Here is a 17,399-nt window from a genome sequence, read left to right as displayed (position 1 = left end):
AGCCTAGAGAAAGCTTGCCTGCACTTTAAGTCTTCAGGGATGAGGAGATTCCCACACACAACTACCTATGCTGTGTCAAGGAACAAAAATAGCCAGTATGAAACATATTGCTATGGGTCAGATATTTGTTGAGTAAGTTTTTGGTTATGCCAAAAATGCCAATAACTTTTTTCTTTTTGTTAGTAAATTTTAAAAGTTACCTCATCCCAGAGAGAGACAAAATCTTATCACAGACAAATTGATGACTTTCTACCGTCTGTAGCTTTTAAGAACAATAGAGCGTGAAAAAATCATGAGACTTAAAAAGTCCATTTTCTTAAAAGGGACTATTTAAAAGTTATTATAACTAACAGGTTTATCTGAAAAACCTCAGAAAAAAAACCACCACTAACTGCCAAATTCTGTTCTGTAAATTTGAGAAGAGATACTTTATTCTTCATCCAAAAACAAAGAGGTTGAATCCCTGTTCCAGATGAAAAATTTAACCCAATTTTAACTGTGAGCCTTTGCCTCCACAATATTCATAGCTATAATACAAATGATAAATGCAAAGAAGGATTAGGTCTTCCTAACCAATCCCTCTATTTCCATGTCCGGTGACATTTTTATGTGCCATTACTGATCTGTGTTTAAGCAGGGTAGTTGCACTCACCCAACCACCACATGAGGGTATTTCATTCTAAACCAGGCTGCAAGCATCCCTCCATAGGATCCCCCAATGGCAATCACGGGAGTGTTTCGGGCTCCTGGGATTGTCTCCTTTAGGTGCCGAATTAGTATTGCAAAATCTGCCAGAGCTTGTTCCGACGTCAGGTAATTCAGATGTTTGGAATCCTGAAACAAGAACATGTTATATAGCACAGGACAGATTTTCAGACATCAATCTTTGTTTTTCCATTTGCAATTTGTGAGCTGCTGAGTTCCACACCAGAGGTGGCTGCATTTAGGCAGCAGGTGACTTGATCTCTGCAAGCATAGCTTGTAATTCTGGAAATCCCTAGAAGCTTCTGAAAAATACTACATAGAAGCAATAGCTATAGAAAATGTGGCTCTCCTGCCACAAGTACTAATAAAAATGGAGCCAAAACCTGTTCACCTTACTCATTCAAGTAGTTACTATGTTGTCAACAGGGCTACTCACATGAGTGAACCCAGCTGAATTTACACAAGCACAGAAGAATGTTAAGGAGAAAGGAAGCAGCCAATTCTTCTCAATGGCCTTGAAACCAGTGGGCAATTAAGAGTGGGAAAACGCACTTACACTGTAAGACTTATTTCCGAAGGGCAAGGATTCGCCATAGTATCTGTGTTCAGCAAATACCAACATAGCATTAAGCTCTTCCGCCACTTCCCACATAAAACCCTGGGGGAGAAATGGGGTATTTAAAACAATGAGCAGACAGTGAATCATTATGCAATTTCATTTAAATGCAGCCATTAAACTCCTACTCTTCAGTAAGGAAGATGCCACTGACCCGGTTACTAGTCACTCAGCTATTGAGTAAGGATCATAAAAGTAAAGAGAAGTAGACAGGTATAGAATGTAATGGAGGTTTAGTAAATCATTGAAAATACACACCGGCCAAAATTCTGCAAGGGTGAGTTGGTACACAAAAAAAGAGAAATATATCAGGTGAGGAAAAGTGCTATACACCATTACTGTGTCAGATCCAGGTCAGGCAATGCTGCCGTAACTGCTATAGCAAAAGGTACCTACCTGGCTCATGGGAAATCTATGAATAAAGAAATACACACCTCAGGATTCTGATTAAGTTACAAGTGATGTGAGTTTCATTTTGCAATAAACAAACAATCTATAATTAGGGCTTCTGATTTTTGGTTTTAACTGATAAAAACCATTAAGGTATCCTTGACATCAATAACCCCCTGAAATCAGTGTTCATCCAGGAAACACCGGAACTGGTTACTTGTATCTAGGGGCCTGTCTACACAGAGCAGTAATGCATACTATGGGGGTGTGATGTCTAAAGCACAGTCATGTGTTGTGCATTAATTGGTCCATGTAGGTCCTGCTGCTGCATGCCAAAGGTACTAGAGCATATACTGCATATGCATATATGTAATGCATATACTGCAGTATGTACAAAGAGACGGTCCTGAAACTCCCTGATTTTTGGGCAGCTATGTAAAACTCAAAAAATGCTGAAAATAAACTCAGAAAAACAGAAGCCTTCTTTATAATCTATATAATAAGATTCCAGGAATGTCACTCTGTGTGACAGTCTGAAGCCTAGAAAAATCGGTTGGGTCAGTGTGAAGTGATAGAAACAGTACAAGCATGATTGAAAGCTCTTTTTGTTCCGAATATCTCCAGGTTCTATCATCACTAGGATTTGCACTTTGTCACCATGGCATAGATATGTGCCTTGCTGTCACATGGGTATAATTCCTCAAGTCAAAATGGCCGAGAAGTTAAAAATGGGATAGTAACAGTCATAGACATTGTGATTTCAGAGGTAACTCAACCAATCACCACGTTCACTCTAGAACTAATTTACATGCAACAGTTTCATTGGTTGTATGAGTGCAGGGATGGTGGATTACTTGGGCCAACTGCCACATCTGTGTGACACAGCATGGATGTTCAGTTACTAATATTATGATAATAGGCTTTCCCATGGTGATCATCATCTCAGTATCAGACCACCTCAGAAGGAATAATTCATCTAGCTTCATCTCTCCTGTGGGGTAGAGGTGTATTATAAACCCCCTTTTACAGATGGGGAATCTGAAGCAACATGATGTGAGATGATTTACCAAAATCTCCTGATAACCAATCCAATGTCTCAACCACAATATCATCCTTCCTCTTAAGACCCGATTGACAACCCTTTAAAAATCAATGGAAGTATTTCCATTTAATGCAATGAGCTTTGAATCAGGCATGCACTCCTTTATTCTGTTATGTGCATTCTTTTAGCTCACGGCTCTTCATGTAACACTATTGTTTTTAATCAAAATTACTGCAGACCTGGATTTTAAAATATGTATTCTGATGCTGTCTCCCACTAATATGCCACATTGTAAAAGTAAGAAGAATATTGGAGAACAAACATCTATTTTATACACACTGTGTTATTGCAAAACCAGGTGATATCTCCTTCATTGCCGGTATAGAAGAGAATTGATCCATTGTCTTTTCTCCAATGCTGATCTGCTACTAGGTACCGCTGCTGGAATGTAAGATCTTCATCAAATCCAAAATGATCGATCTGTGGGAATGAACAGGGGGAAAAAAAACAATAGCTTCAGAAAGGTCAAAAAGGGTCAAGGAGTGAAAGTGTTGACATTCAAGAAGAGATTCAACAAGATTGAAAAACATAATTAAAACCAAGATTCTTTGAGTCTAATACAATGAAATTGATTTAAGGTTTTCCCTTTCCAATTGGCAGCTAATCACGGTTGGATAAAGGCTGTACACTCAAGATGGAAGTGAAATTTAATCTCAGTCACAGAAAATATATGCAGTTTTAATAGCATTGTATGTAAAGGCAATGCTCTCGAGGAATTCAGGCCTTCTACACTATCGATAGTGCAGTAGCATCTGGAAGACCCGCATCAGTGATCAGAGTTCCATTTGCTAGACACTGTCCAAACTGTCCCATATTGCTTACAGTCTTGTGTCACTTTCTGGGGTGCAATCCGAACCAGTGAGTGGTTGTGTCACACACACCACCCCCGTAACCCTGGGTGCCTTAAATGCTCTGCAGCTGTGCCGCTCAGCCTGGACAGCAACGCTGAGCAGACAAGCACAGCGCTGCTTAACACACAGTGCAGCTGAACACTCTGATTCCAGCAGCCTGCTTGTTACACCCAGCCGCACTCGGATATCCCCCAAGTTGGTTACCTGGTGACTCCAACACTCCCAGTCCCAAGATTTCCCAAAAGCACATGCACTACAATGGCCAGCCCTTTCCTGGACCAGCAGAGGAATAATAAGGTTCGTTTGCTCCTCTAAAGAGACCAATTTCACAGTTTATCACTAATTAAAAAACAGCACTGGGTTGGTTTAGATTAAAAGTAAAATAAGTTTATTAACAAAAGGAAATAGGATTTGAAGTGCGTTCAAGTATAAAGAACACCGTTAGAAATAGTTACAAGCAATAAAGGTGAAAAACGCTTTCTAGAGCCTAAGACTTAACAAAACTACAGTCTTGATTCAAGGTGAGATTCTTATCACACTTCCAATGAGCAAGATGGCTGACCTGCCCCAGTCAAGATCTCTCCCTAAAGACAAAGTACTTGGTTCCTTTGCCATCTTAACTGAAAAATGGCTTGGGGTTCTTTGTCCCTCTCTTTTATAGACCAGTGAACCTTTGAAACGGATTCGTCCGAAGGCTACTCCCCAAAATAAAGTTTATTCAAGCTGTGAGGAAGGAGACATGGGGTCTGGTGATAAAGGAAGTTCCATGCTACTTTCTTCCCCGATGGTGTTTGCTAAAATGTGTATCAATCTGTTCATGCCCTCTCTGATGCAAATTAATCCCCACTTGACGTGATGCTAATTGTAGTAAGAAGTGAGAGCTTAGGTCTGCAACCTAGCAGAACAGGCTAAGGCATAAGGCCTAAGTGGAAAAAAACAAGTTGACAGAAGTCAGGCTGTGAACTAACAACCTGACTGAAACTGGCACGGAGAAAACGCTGATATTGCAAGCATTAGTAGTATTTTGGAAATATGTGTATCAAAATATTACTAAAAATACACAGCAGGTACAGAAGGTACCAATACATCCGAACACCAAAGAGATAACAAGGGCAACCTGACCCCTTGAAATGACACTTCGATGGATAGAAATGTCTGATAAGGTGACAAATAGAGTTGTTTTGCCCGAATCATCCAATTTACAGGAAAGGGTGGTATTAGATGATATCACGAGGGTGGCAACTACTTACATCAAAGGGGGTGGAACGAAATTGTTTGTAACAGTGTATAAAAGAGGGTGTCAGAAGGAACAGTGTTGTCCGGCCTAGGGGATAACGGAAAGTCCTGCTGTTGGGCGAGTCCATTGTAATGATGCACTCATGTGGGAAGTAGACCAGTAGATACTCTGTAGGTCGCTTCTCATTGTGCCTCAAGTGCAATAAAACCTGGCCCGGGTGCCTTCGTTGCTCAGCTAATCCGTGGTCGTGTCAATTCATTCGATCACGAGTGCTCTCTCGGTTATCTGCAGAGCTAAGACAGTACCTACACAAGGGACACGCACACAGCCTATGCTGACAAACCACTAACAACCGACAACACTAATCAACTGATACTGGCCGGAAGCACTGGCTCGTCCTTTGTCTGGGAGAAACCCGTTTACCAGGCAAGTCTCGGGAGTGGGTAAACGCATTTTAGTTCTGCATTTCCTTCATTATTTGTATGGTCCCTGAGACGTCTACCGTACATACACCGGGCAAGAATATTAATGATCAGTATGTTATTAGTTTTTCAATGATGCCTTATATGACACCTATCATATACAATACATGACATTAATGAATATAACTGGTCAGGCCAGCTGAAACTCACTCCCAGATACCAGTAAGCCCATTGCCCTGTTGCATTGGGATGCTGTTAGAGTCGCATCTTGGCAATGGCAAGGCAGAATAGCTGTATGAAATGAACAAATGGGGCAAAGTGGAAGGTAGAAGTGCACGGGGATAAATGGCAGTGCTGGTCAAAAGTTTTCTGGGTTTGGGTTGTTGTTTTTTTAAGAGATGAGGTGAGGAAAATGCAAAATAGTTTTTTCAACTAAATGGAAATTTTCAAGGAAAGTGATTCTTTTCCTAGAACATTTTTTATGGAAAACTGAAAACCCAAAACTGAAGTTTTCCTAGCTCATATATTTTTGGTTTTCAACAGTTTACAGCTGAAAAACAGGAAAGTTTTCATTTTTCATTAAGAGTTGAAATTTTCACTAACACAACCTCCTCCCCCCCATTTTCATCAAAATTTTCCATGGGGGCGGGGTTTTTCAACCTTAAGACAGCAGTAGTTTTAGCTTTTTAACAGTGTTGCAAATTGACCCTGGATTCGAAGAGTGAAATGTTCTGCCTTCATTTGTGCTACTTTATATACACACACACACACACACACACACACACACACACACACACACACACACACACGTTTACACCTATCCTTCTCCCCATGCCCCAGAGAGCTTGTCTACACTAGGAAGCAGAGGCAGTGCTTGGGGGGCTATAGCCACCCCCAAATTTTGCCCTAGCACCCCCAAATAGCTGCACCCCTCCCAGCACAAAGGTCAAACATTACACAGAAGTATGGGTGGCACGGCATGACATTACCACCCTTATTTCTGCACTGCTGCTGGCAGTGGTGCTGCCTTCAGAGCTGGGTGCCCGACCAGCAGTAACACTGGTGCGGGGGTGCGGACGAGGGGCAGAGAGCCCTGAAGGGAGGGATTGGGGGGTGGGGAAGGAGTCCCAGACGGGCAGGCACCCTGCAAGGAGGGGACTGGCACACGGCGGAGCAGTAACATGCAGGTCGGTGCATGTCGCAGGACTAGCACAGGGATAAGAGGAGCACAGCTGAACTGGGAGGCCAGCAGATGCCCCAAGGAGTCCAGTCCTGTCGCCGTGCCTGTCCACGGGCTGCTAGCGGCGGGCTCGCCAGGCGCTGAGCCCAGCTGGGCTGCAGGGCGATCTGAGGTGTACAAGGCTGAACTCAAGCTGCAGTCCAGAGCCCAGGGCAGCTCCAGAACCCTTCCTGTGAAGAGGCAGCAAGAGGACAGAGCCCTCATGTTCCTCTCGGGCCCTGCATGGGAGCCTCAGTGCTCCTTTAATGCGTGCCCACAACATGTACAGCGCACGCCCTCAATTTTCTGTCTAGCCCACCTCAGCCTCTCCACCAGGCAGAGGCCGATGCCGCCCCTGCTGGGAAGTTTACCAAAACAGTGATGTTGAAATAACTCCCTTATTGGGACATTCTTATTTGGGTTTAAAAGAGAGTGTCCACATGGGGGTGTGTAGCAAGATATCTATTCTGGAATAGTTAATTGGGAATAGCAGTTTCCGAAAATTTCCAATCATAGCCAAGACCTATAGCATCATCACTAAACCAGCGTTTGGTGCTTCCACTCTGTGAGTGAGGATAGCCTGTAACGGGACCACTTTGAATTATTCCAGGGGAGAGCAGCATCTTTGCCTCATCTCTCTCTCTGTCAGTTGCCCTGCTGGACCAGTAGAACAAGGACACTGGCAGTAGCTTACTGCCTGTTGCTGGTAGAAGCCTGACATCTGCTGGAATGAATATCTGTGCCTACGGCCTTCTGTCACTAACATACAGCCTCTACACTCTCTCATGTGCCACATAAAACCATCTGCAAGTGAATTCAGTGCTCATGGAACTGAGGAATCTGAGTCCTAGCTCAAGCCATGTGTAACATGAGCAGCTGCTGTGCAAACTTCCCCATGCAGCTCAGATGATGAGTCCCAGAACCCAGATATTCCAGTCGGCCTATGCAGTTTGCTGTTCTGTGCGCGTGTACATGCTGTTTAAAGGGTGATATGTACAAACAGGGAATGGGATAAGACCTCCTGGCTTTGCTTCAGCCCAAGAACAAGATTTGAACTTTTTTTTTTTTTTTTTTTTTTAAATAAAAAAAGAAAAAAGAAAGAAAAAAGAAAAAAACCCACCACATTTTAAAATAGCTTTTTTCAAAACCTAACAAGATTGCAAAAAGTCTTTTGCCTTACTCACTTTTAGGGGTGCTGTTATTAGAAATGGGCCATAGCAGTACTGAACTCTTAGAGGCAGATCAGATCCTCTGTGCTTCAGCCTCTCTCTACAATTCATAAAATGCCATGTGTGCGCATTTTACCTTACAGAAATAGAAAACAGAGAGACAAGGTCCTTGAATGAGAGTTTATGAACTAGATTTAAAGATTTTTGACCGATCCAGAAATAACTGAGCAATTGACTGGTCAACCATTGGACAAATGTCAAAAATGGTCAAGTATTTGATCCTTTTGCTTTCCTTGATAATTCCCTTTTTTTTTTCCCTGCACCCTTTGCAACTAGTTTCAGTTCTGGTATTTAATCTCTGTTTGTTTAGAAGACAAGCAGTTGCCAAACCCATAGTTTCAGTTTGAGGTCATTATCTCATACGATTAGTCTTGGAGTCTAACAAAGAAGATCAGACACAACTCTAGGATATGTCTGAGCCATTTAGCATTCATAAATGTAAGCATCAGAAAGCTACCAAGGAAGTTTATCTTAAAGTTTCTTGAGAAGATAAGTGTGAACATTGGATGGTTTAGCAAACTGGCATTGGGAGTCAAATGTGACCAGATGAAATATATCCCAGGTTGTGAGGTACTTCAGGGATCTCTGGTCCAGAACCAGTACTAAAAATTTTTTACTGGTCCAAAAGAATTTGCACTGGTTGACCAAAGTTTTCTAGCTTTGGTAAATCATGAAGCATGAAACTTATTAACAATGGTGTCACTCTTAATTTTAAGAGAGATGTCAGTTTTTCTTCGTATTATTGCTGTTGTTTATTACCAATTGTGTAACACTTGTATAGTTTCACAAAATTTTAACATTTAAAAAAAAAAAAATGAAGGGACAAGATTCTCTGCTGTTCCAAGTTTGCATTCTGTGAAGATGGGGATGGAAGGATATCAGGGAGCTAGTTACACTCTTCTTGGCCCTTGTGTAGGGTAAAGCAGCCTTGGGGCTGCTCTAACTCATGTCATTTGTCAAAGGTCCCCAAGGGGCCAGCCACCAGATAGTCAGAACAGACCTATTTGTTTGGCTGATGCTGTTTGGGCCTGGCAAAATGAGTAGTCTATTCAATGAACCAATCCAGTGCCACCCATCTACATCACACAAATCTCTATCCATCGGGCCTGGAATGTAGGAGCCTCAGGCTCAAGTCCCTGCGCTGCCGGACTTGGAGTGATCTGGGATTGAAAATTCTGTTCTCTCAGGTAGAGCGGGGCCCTGAACCTGGCCAGTACCCTAACCACTAGGCTATGGAGCATGACACTGACACAAACAGATAAACATCCCTCCCCTGATAACTCCATTTTTTTTTTTTTTGGCAAAAGATGTCTGAAAGGTTTTGTTTTTGGTCTAAAGAGGAACAAATACAAAATTTCAAAACCCTGAAAGTTGCTGTGAAATAAAATTGTCAATCTCTGGCCAGCTCTAGTATAAACATTAGGTTTTTATTTAAATTATTTATTGATACACTTGCACAAAAAGATAAGGGCATCTATTATCCAAGCTTCTAGGCACCATAGTTCAAATAGTTCTGTACTATGAGTTATATTTTTCCTTGCTAAATGGAGAATTAAAGTCAAAGACCTGGATTAACATTAGGCTAGTACATAAATTAACAGATTCCCAGCTTTCTGACAACGAATCTTTCTACATAAAATCATGAATCTGATTTTTCTATGAATTTTTAGTATCCTGAGTTTTAAATTAAAATTAATGTTTTGATTTGAGGTGGGTGGGTTGTTCTAGGGTGGATTTTCTGCTTTTGGCTAACTTTCTTTTTAACTTGGTTTAGTGGGATTTTCTTTTGATATTGTCTTATTGTTCTGTCCCTTCTAAATGTAAGGCAGAAGGCCAAACTGCCAGTGCAATATTGACGGTGTATCTTTGATTTTTAATATTGATAGAAAAACAAACAAAAAAAATCTATTTTTCCTTCCTCTTTCATCACTGCTGTTGACCAAGATTTTAATGAATCAAGTGACATTATGACAGTTCTGCATCAGGACTCCTGGTTCTGCTGCAGACCCATTCGTGGGTTGTGGTTAAATCAACCAGCATATGTCTACACAGCATTTTGGAGCGAGACTCCTAGCCTAGGTCGACAGACTCACGTTAGCTGGACTCATGCTAATGCTCTAAGAGCCATATAGACAGAGCTTTGAAGTAGTGGCTCAGTCTGCAGCTCCACTTCTGAACTCACACCCCTCCCTGGGTACTAGCTCAAGCCCCACTAGCCCACCTCTGTTGACCTGGGCTGGGATGCTCACTCCAAAATGCTGCATAGACATGCCCTGAGAAGCTCTGTATCTGTTTCTTCTCTCCTCCCCCATCTCTAAAGTTGTATTAACCCCACTTTCTTCCTCGGAGCTCTGCTGAGGGTTAGTTAATGAGCCTAATTCCGCTGTCCTTATTCAAACAAATTCCCTTTGATTTGGCCTGGGCAAGGTAAACAAACAGTGGCCATATACAAATACACAGACATCACACAATTAGCCATGGAGATCAAATTCCAGGCCTTCAGCATCAAAAGCACAAATACGGCTATTTGAGACAAAATAGTAACTCATTTAAGTACTAAATCTGTAGCAAGCTCATCCTTGATAGGACCAGTTACTGGGGGTAAGCCAGTTTATTACAGAAGGATAGCAGGAGAGAATCCAATATTTGTAAAGTGCTTTGAACATGCAAGTGCTAAATACTATGGTCAAGAAATCAAAAGAACTTATAAATAAAAACTTCAGATACATTGTCTAAGTCCTGCAATAGTGATTTACTCATGCAGCTTCCACTTACTTGGAAGTTGCAACTGTTTGAATGTTTATACATTTCCAGAGAGATAAGAACCTTTAGTCCTCAGGAAAATGTTAAACAGCAGTTATTAAAGTTAGACATTTTAAAATCCGAAGATAACTTGCATACAAGAATTTTAAAATGTTTTAGAACGCTGGGTTAGTTCCAAAAGTCTGGAAGACAGCGAATATTGTGCCAATATTTTAAAGGGGAAACAGGATGATCTGGGCAATTACAGGTCGGTCAATTTGGCATAGATCCCAGGCAAGATAACAGAACAGCTGATATGGGACTTGATTAATGATGAATTGAAGGAGGGTAATATAATTAATGCAAATCAACATGAGATTATGGGAAATAGATCCTGTCAAACTAACTTGATTTGGTTGATAAAGTTAATAGTGGTGATGTAATATACTTAGACTTCTGGAAGGCTTTTGGCTTGATACTGCACAACACTTGAATTAAGAAACTAGAGCAAGATAAATGAACACGACACACATTAAATGAATTAAAAGTTGGCTAACTGATAAGTCTCAAAATGTAATTGCTACAGGGGAATCAGCAGCAGACAGGTGTGTTTCTAGTGGGGTCCTGCAAGGAACTGTTCTGGGCCCTAGGCTATTTAACATTTTTATCAACGACTTGGAAGAAAACAAAATTATCACTGATAAAGTTTGCAGTAACACAAAAAATTGGGGGCGTGGTAAATAACGGAGATACAGAGCGATCTGGATCGCTTGGTAAAATGGGCGCAAACAATGTGCGTTTAATACGGCTAAATGTAAAGTATACATCTAGGAATAAAGTGTGTAAGCCATACTTACAAGAGGCAGGACTCTAGTCTGAGATGCAGTGACTCTGAAAAAGATCTGGAGGTTGTGGTGGACAATCTGCTGACACTAATTCCCAATGCAACGCTGTGGCCAAAAGGGCTAATGCAATCCTTGGATGCATAAACAAGGGAACTTCAAGCAGAAGCAGAGAGGTTATATTGCCTCTGTATTTGGCACTGGTGCACCTGCTGCTAGAATACTGTGTCCATTTCTGGGCCCACAATTCAAGAAGGAAGTTGATAAATTGTAGAGGGTTCAGCCAAGAGCCATGAGAATGATCAAAAAAATTAGAAAACCTGCCTCAGTGACAGATGAAGGAGCTCGGTCTATTTATTTTAACTTAGAGATGGCTAAGGGGTAACTTGATTGCAATCTATAAGTACCTAATGGGGAATAAATAATTAATAATGGACTCTTCAAACTACAAGAGACAGAGAATAACAATCAAACAGTTGGAAGTTGAAACAAGACAAATTCAGATTAGAAATAAGGTGTAAAAATATTTTTAAACAGTGAGGATAATTAACCACGGGACCAATTTATGTAGGGTGTGGTTGATTCTTCATCACTGACAATGTTTAAATCAAGTTTGGATATATTTTTCTAAAAGATATACTCCAGGAATTATTTTGGGGCACCTCTATGGCCTGTGTTTTACAGGAGGTCAGACTAGATGATCACTATGGTCCCTTCTGGCCTTGGAATCTACTAAGAGTGTACGAGAACAGCAGCTAAAATAATTATAGAAGTGAAGTATTTGGATCCAAAGGGGGGGGAAGAGAGAGAATCTGAGAACACCAGAGGGAGCTATTGCATAATCCATCTTAAACAGGTTTACTGAAGACAAGGAACTGTCAGAAGCTAAAGTCAAGATTTACTCAAATGATTTAAAACCGCTCAGATTTTGCACGTTTCTTTTTAAATCCATTTTTAACTCAACACAAAAAGTTTCCTGAAAGTTAAACAAGATAGACAGACAACAGAATGTTAGAAGGGAAGACACAGGTCAAACATTTACAGATCCTCTCAACTAAGTTTTTTTAAAGTCAGATTTTACAAAAAATTTAGTATGAATTTATTTTCCAGTGGTGGGAAAACCTGGTAGCTTTGTCAGCCCAAAGAACAAGATGGGGCTGAGTGCACAGAAATCTAAAAGTGAAATTGACTAGAAACAAAAACTCACTTTTATTGTCCAATCGGTGTGGAACGCAAAAGAATAAAACAGCAGCAATGATACAGAAATGAATACAGCAGATTTTTAAAATTCAGATTTTAATCATCTAAAGTATTATCTGTAACATCGATCAAGAGATAATCTATTATTTTACACTGTGTATTTGTATATGTAAGGAGTTATATAGATAGTAAACCTACAATTACAGTATTGCTACCAGCAGGGGCAATGCTCCTAAAGGCACATGCATGAAGACATTCATCCTGAGTACATTTACATAGGCTTAAAACAACATCACCAACATCACCAAGCTAGCCCTTCAGAAAAGCATTCTATTTTACAATTGTAGCAGTAATCCATATGTTGCTTCAGCACTTATTTATGGCCATGGTAACCCATAACCTTGAATTTACACTTCTGAAATGTGTGTTAAAACATGGAATGTAAGAAGGCTATATAGCAGGTGTTTATGAACAAATATATAAAGTTAGACATGTAAATATGTAAAAGATAACAGTAGCAAGGGAGTTCTTTGGAAAGTCACAACCATGAAAGACATCTCAGGTGAAAAAAATTGGCTATTTCAAAAGTACAGGAATTTTCAAAATCCTTGTATTATAACAGATTTATGATCTTATTTTTACACAGCACCTTTGATCCAGAAGGACAAAGTATTTGGTGAAAACTATCTAAATATACATTTCACCTATTGCTCAAAGGCAGCAGCCTCCAGATGGAACACTGCAACTATTTAACAGTGCACAGAAACATTTTAGAACTGTCTCCATTTGAAAAGGCCTGATAAAAATGTAGGTAGACAGGCTATCATTTACCCTAGTTTATATCCATTTTGAGTATCTAAAAGATCAGCTAAGACTCTGGGATGAAGGGCTGGTTCACACTGACCGTGCGATTCAGCGGCAGTCGACGGGAGTTACGCAAACTACGCAGAGTAGTTTGCGTAACTGAAGTCGACTGCTCAGCTTCCCTTCTGTGCACAGTTCACACTGCGCTGAGCTGTTCCCGTCGGCTCAGCGCTACGCTACTTGAGGGGGTGGACTTACTCAGGTAACTTCCTGATCAATTGAGCGGGTCTCACTGACCGCTCTATTGATCCTGAAAGATCGCCGCCGTCAGTGTAAACATAGCTGAAGACTAGTCAACAACTTCACTTCTTGGTGCTCAATGGAACTTTCTACATAAAGTCAACCATGCAAGAATCAGAGCCTACTTAGGAGCTGGTCAGAAACTGCGGAATGAACTCCCCCAGTAACTTCAGACCATGGCAAACCTCACCACCAGCTCCTTGACCTTGCCTTATTATGTGCATGTTGCTATCCAAACCACAATACTCCACTCTCCATACTGCACCCCCTGGGGAGAGGATGGGAGAACAAAAAAGTGGCAGATGTTAGTCACATTACCTTCCTGTGGTGCATTAAGCAGGCACATACTATTGTGATAAATGCAATATAACAAGATATACGGAACAGAACAGAGCACCAGGGCTAAGAGCCCTTCTCTTTTCAGAAATGCCATGTGATCTTTAATGCCCACAAAGTCAGGACCTTGGTTCTAAGTCTCCTCCAGAGGAGATATTACCCATTTTTTAAAAGCTACTGTATATAACTGCAGTGTTATTTATCCCCTTCATATTCTGGCAGGATCACAAGACTCTAAAGTTTTGCTATGATGGCTTATATTTCAGAATTCCTCTATGCAATAATCACTTTGTTTTACATAGTTGGATATTTCATTTGCAACTGAGTTTACTTTAGTGATTCCATTGGTGAACAGCCAAAAAAGAACTTAAATAAAGAAGGACATCCTCCAAGTGCTCATCCTGCCTGAATTATTTCCTCACCGTGGGAAGATACAGGAAGGGCAGAGGATATCCTCTTGCCTTGAGAAGCAGTGTGCTCATAGACCTGCCTGTGACTCGAGGGACCTGGGGTTCTATTCTCAGTTCTGCCATTGACCTGCAGCCTGACCTCAGGCAAGTTACTTTGCTTTTCTGTGCCAGTTTTCCCCAACCAGTTTTTGCATGTCCTTCCTTAAGCTCTTCAGGATAACGACGGTCTCTTCTATGCATATCGGCTTGATGCTGTACAACTGGACCCCACTCTTGTTTAGGGCTTTTGGTTACTATCATATTACAAATAATAAATGTCCTCAAGTCAATGCCAACAAGACACACCAATAGTTTACAAAATAAAATGTAATTTACCTTTTATGGGGGAGAGGGAGGCGAGAAAGGGAATAAAAGCTAGGTAGAAATCAAGCTTTTATATTACAATAGCAAGGATTTCACACTATACTGCCATTTTGAGATTATTTACACTTTCATTCTTGTTCGCAAAGGATAAAGCTCCGCTTTGTGTCACCCTTTGTGAGTGAAATTCTCTCCCTTCTCAGTGCCAATTTAGTTTTGTTTAAATGTAACCATAAAACTGTAGTACTGCCAGCCTCGAGATCAAAAATCATGAGTCTTGAAAAACCAGGATTTAAAAATAATCAAATTGTGTTTTTAATCTGTTTTATGACATTTTAGATCCTCTCTTTTTCCCTACCAATGTGTGCGCACGTGATAGAATTTCAGGTTGAAATATCAACCTTTAATCCACACAAAAACACACCCGTCTCCCGGGCTGCTCAGTTGACGTCCCTTTGCCCTGTCCTCACCCCTAAGACAGGAAAAGGACGTCAGCTCCCCAATCACAGCCTTGATGCAGCAGCAACATCCCGTTGCCAGCTCTGCCCACACATCGACTCTAGTGACACCATCACTGGTCCTAACCACATCAGCCACACCATAAGGGGCTCATTCACCTGCACATCTACTAATGTAATATATGCCATCCTGTGCCAGCAATGACCCTCTGCCATGTACATTGGCCAAACCAGACTGTCACTACGCAAAAGAATAAATGGACACAAATCAGACATAAAAAACAACAACATCCATAAACCAGTCGGAGAACACTTCAATCTCCCAGGACACTCTGTCACTGACTTGAAAGTTGCCATACTTCTATAAAAAAACTTCAAAAACAGACTTCAGAGAGAAACTGCTGAGCTAGAACTCATATACAAACTTGACACAATCAAATTGGGTCCGAATCAGGACTTGAAATGGTTCTCTCATTACAAGAAGTAATTGTCACTGTTCACACATTCTCACCTAATCAATGGTTGTGAATAGGCCTCAACTACTCTAACTGATTGGACTTTGCTTTTATCTACCTGCCCCATTGTTGTTACTTACCCTTGGATATATATATATATATACACAACTCCTATCTGATTTCTGTTCCTTACATCTGAGGAAGTGGGTTACAGCCCACGAAAGCTTATGCCTGCAGAAATTAAACTTGTTAGTCTTTAAAGTACTACAGCACTCTCATTGTTTTTGTTTTATACTGACTAACGCGGCTACCCCTCTGGAACTCTCTGCCTTCTGCTGCCCTCGAACGTCTCTATGCAGGAGCACCACTGTCCTGGCTTCCCGCACCCCTTCCTCCTGCTGCCCCAAGACCCTCTCTGTGCTACAGGGCCAGACATGAAGGCAGGTCAGGTGTGTTTCCTCAGCCCCAAGGCTCTCGCATGAAGTTCTGCCCACCTGCCAAGCCCTGAAAATCGTGGGATTGAATCATGGGACCTTCTTGTGTCATCACAGCTCCCCAGGCAGGCTCCAAAATTCCATGACTTGTGATCAAGTCATGAGTTGGCAACACGGCGACTCCCCTGGCTGCTCAAAGGGGATTCCACACCCCTCCCTTACCCACCCAACTACCTCCCAGGCTGAGGGAGTTGCCATTTTATACCTGCCATCTTCCACCCCAACACTGCCCTCTGCATAGTCCTCAACCTCCTTCCTACCTCAACATTCCCCTGCAGCCCCCCATTCTTCCCCATCTATCTTTCAGAGTCTCTGCTGGCTGCTCCTCATTGTCCTGGAGTCCTGCTCTGCCCCCTGAACCATAGACTGAAGCTATGCTCATGGGCAAAGTGGCTGCCAAACTGTGGGAAGGGACAGCCAGCTTTATAAGGGGCAGCCTCACTTCCAAATGCAGATCGACTTTAGGGAAGTGGTGACCCATTGGTAATAATATGAGATGGTGGCCATGTTGAATAAGGGAGAATTCATGAGTTGGCCACCTGTGAACACATCTTTATGAAACAGGTAAAAAGACACTCAAAATTGCTAGAGACATGATGAAATCACAAGAGCTGGCAATATTGAAACTTTGCTTTTTGAGTTCATTTTCCCATTTTAAGCTAGTGGGCTTCAACTTGTGCACCAATTTTCTGTTCAATGGGTGTTTGTTGCATTCTTTTTAGAATGCCGATACTTGTAGAAGATGCTCCAGCTTAAATAATATAGCAAAATTCCAACTATGATCTGTTTAAACAAGAACAGAAGGGGTGAACTGGGAAATATTTCCATCTCTTACTGCACTGGATCATGCACTTTTCCAATAACTTTGAAATACTCGAGGGCAATTAGACGTGTTAAAGTGCTAAATAAGTGCAAAATATTTGTTTATAATAAATAACTGAATTTGCCTTCCATTTTTTGGTTGAAAAAAATTAGTTGTATCTTTAGTGGTCAATTTCCTCCCCTCTCTCAGCTTCAATGTTTTTAAAAACAGACTCTAGAAGGCTGGCCTCCTAATGTGTCAGAGCGTAGTTCTGCCGGTCTTTATGACAGTAATGATAATCCAGAGTGTTATTTTAGATCTTAAATTAATTTTCAAAGGTTGGATTAGGAAATTAAATCATTTCACGAAGTGCCAAAAGGAAATCAGTCTGTAATAGCATGACATAAATGAGTGCTGTTAAGATA

At 41.2% G+C, this 17,399-nt stretch overlaps 1 protein-coding gene across 2 annotated transcripts in view; it reads right to left on the bottom strand.

Moving 5' to 3' along the window:
- Positions 1-17,399, bottom strand: part of PRCP (prolylcarboxypeptidase) — a 53,677-nt gene that overhangs the window by 19,297 nt on the left and 16,981 nt on the right. For both annotated transcript variants that reach the window (XM_067569037.1, XM_067569040.1), the window contains exons 2-4: positions 3,093-3,233; positions 1,262-1,363; positions 653-834 (exon numbers count right to left, since the gene is read on the bottom strand). In XM_067569037.1, the coding sequence (XP_067425138.1) occupies positions 653-834; positions 1,262-1,363; positions 3,093-3,233 (425 nt within the window). The remainder of the gene's footprint in view (positions 1-652; positions 835-1,261; positions 1,364-3,092; positions 3,234-17,399) is intronic.

The sequence above is a fragment of the Emydura macquarii genome, unplaced genomic scaffold (assembly GCF_026122565.2).
Source record: "Emydura macquarii macquarii isolate MOO-44397 ecotype Brisbane River unplaced genomic scaffold, CSIRO-AGI_Emac_v2 contig_318, whole genome shotgun sequence".
Taxonomy (NCBI): domain Eukaryota; kingdom Metazoa; phylum Chordata; order Testudines; family Chelidae; genus Emydura; species Emydura macquarii.
This window is presented reverse-complemented; position numbering and strand designations above follow the sequence as displayed.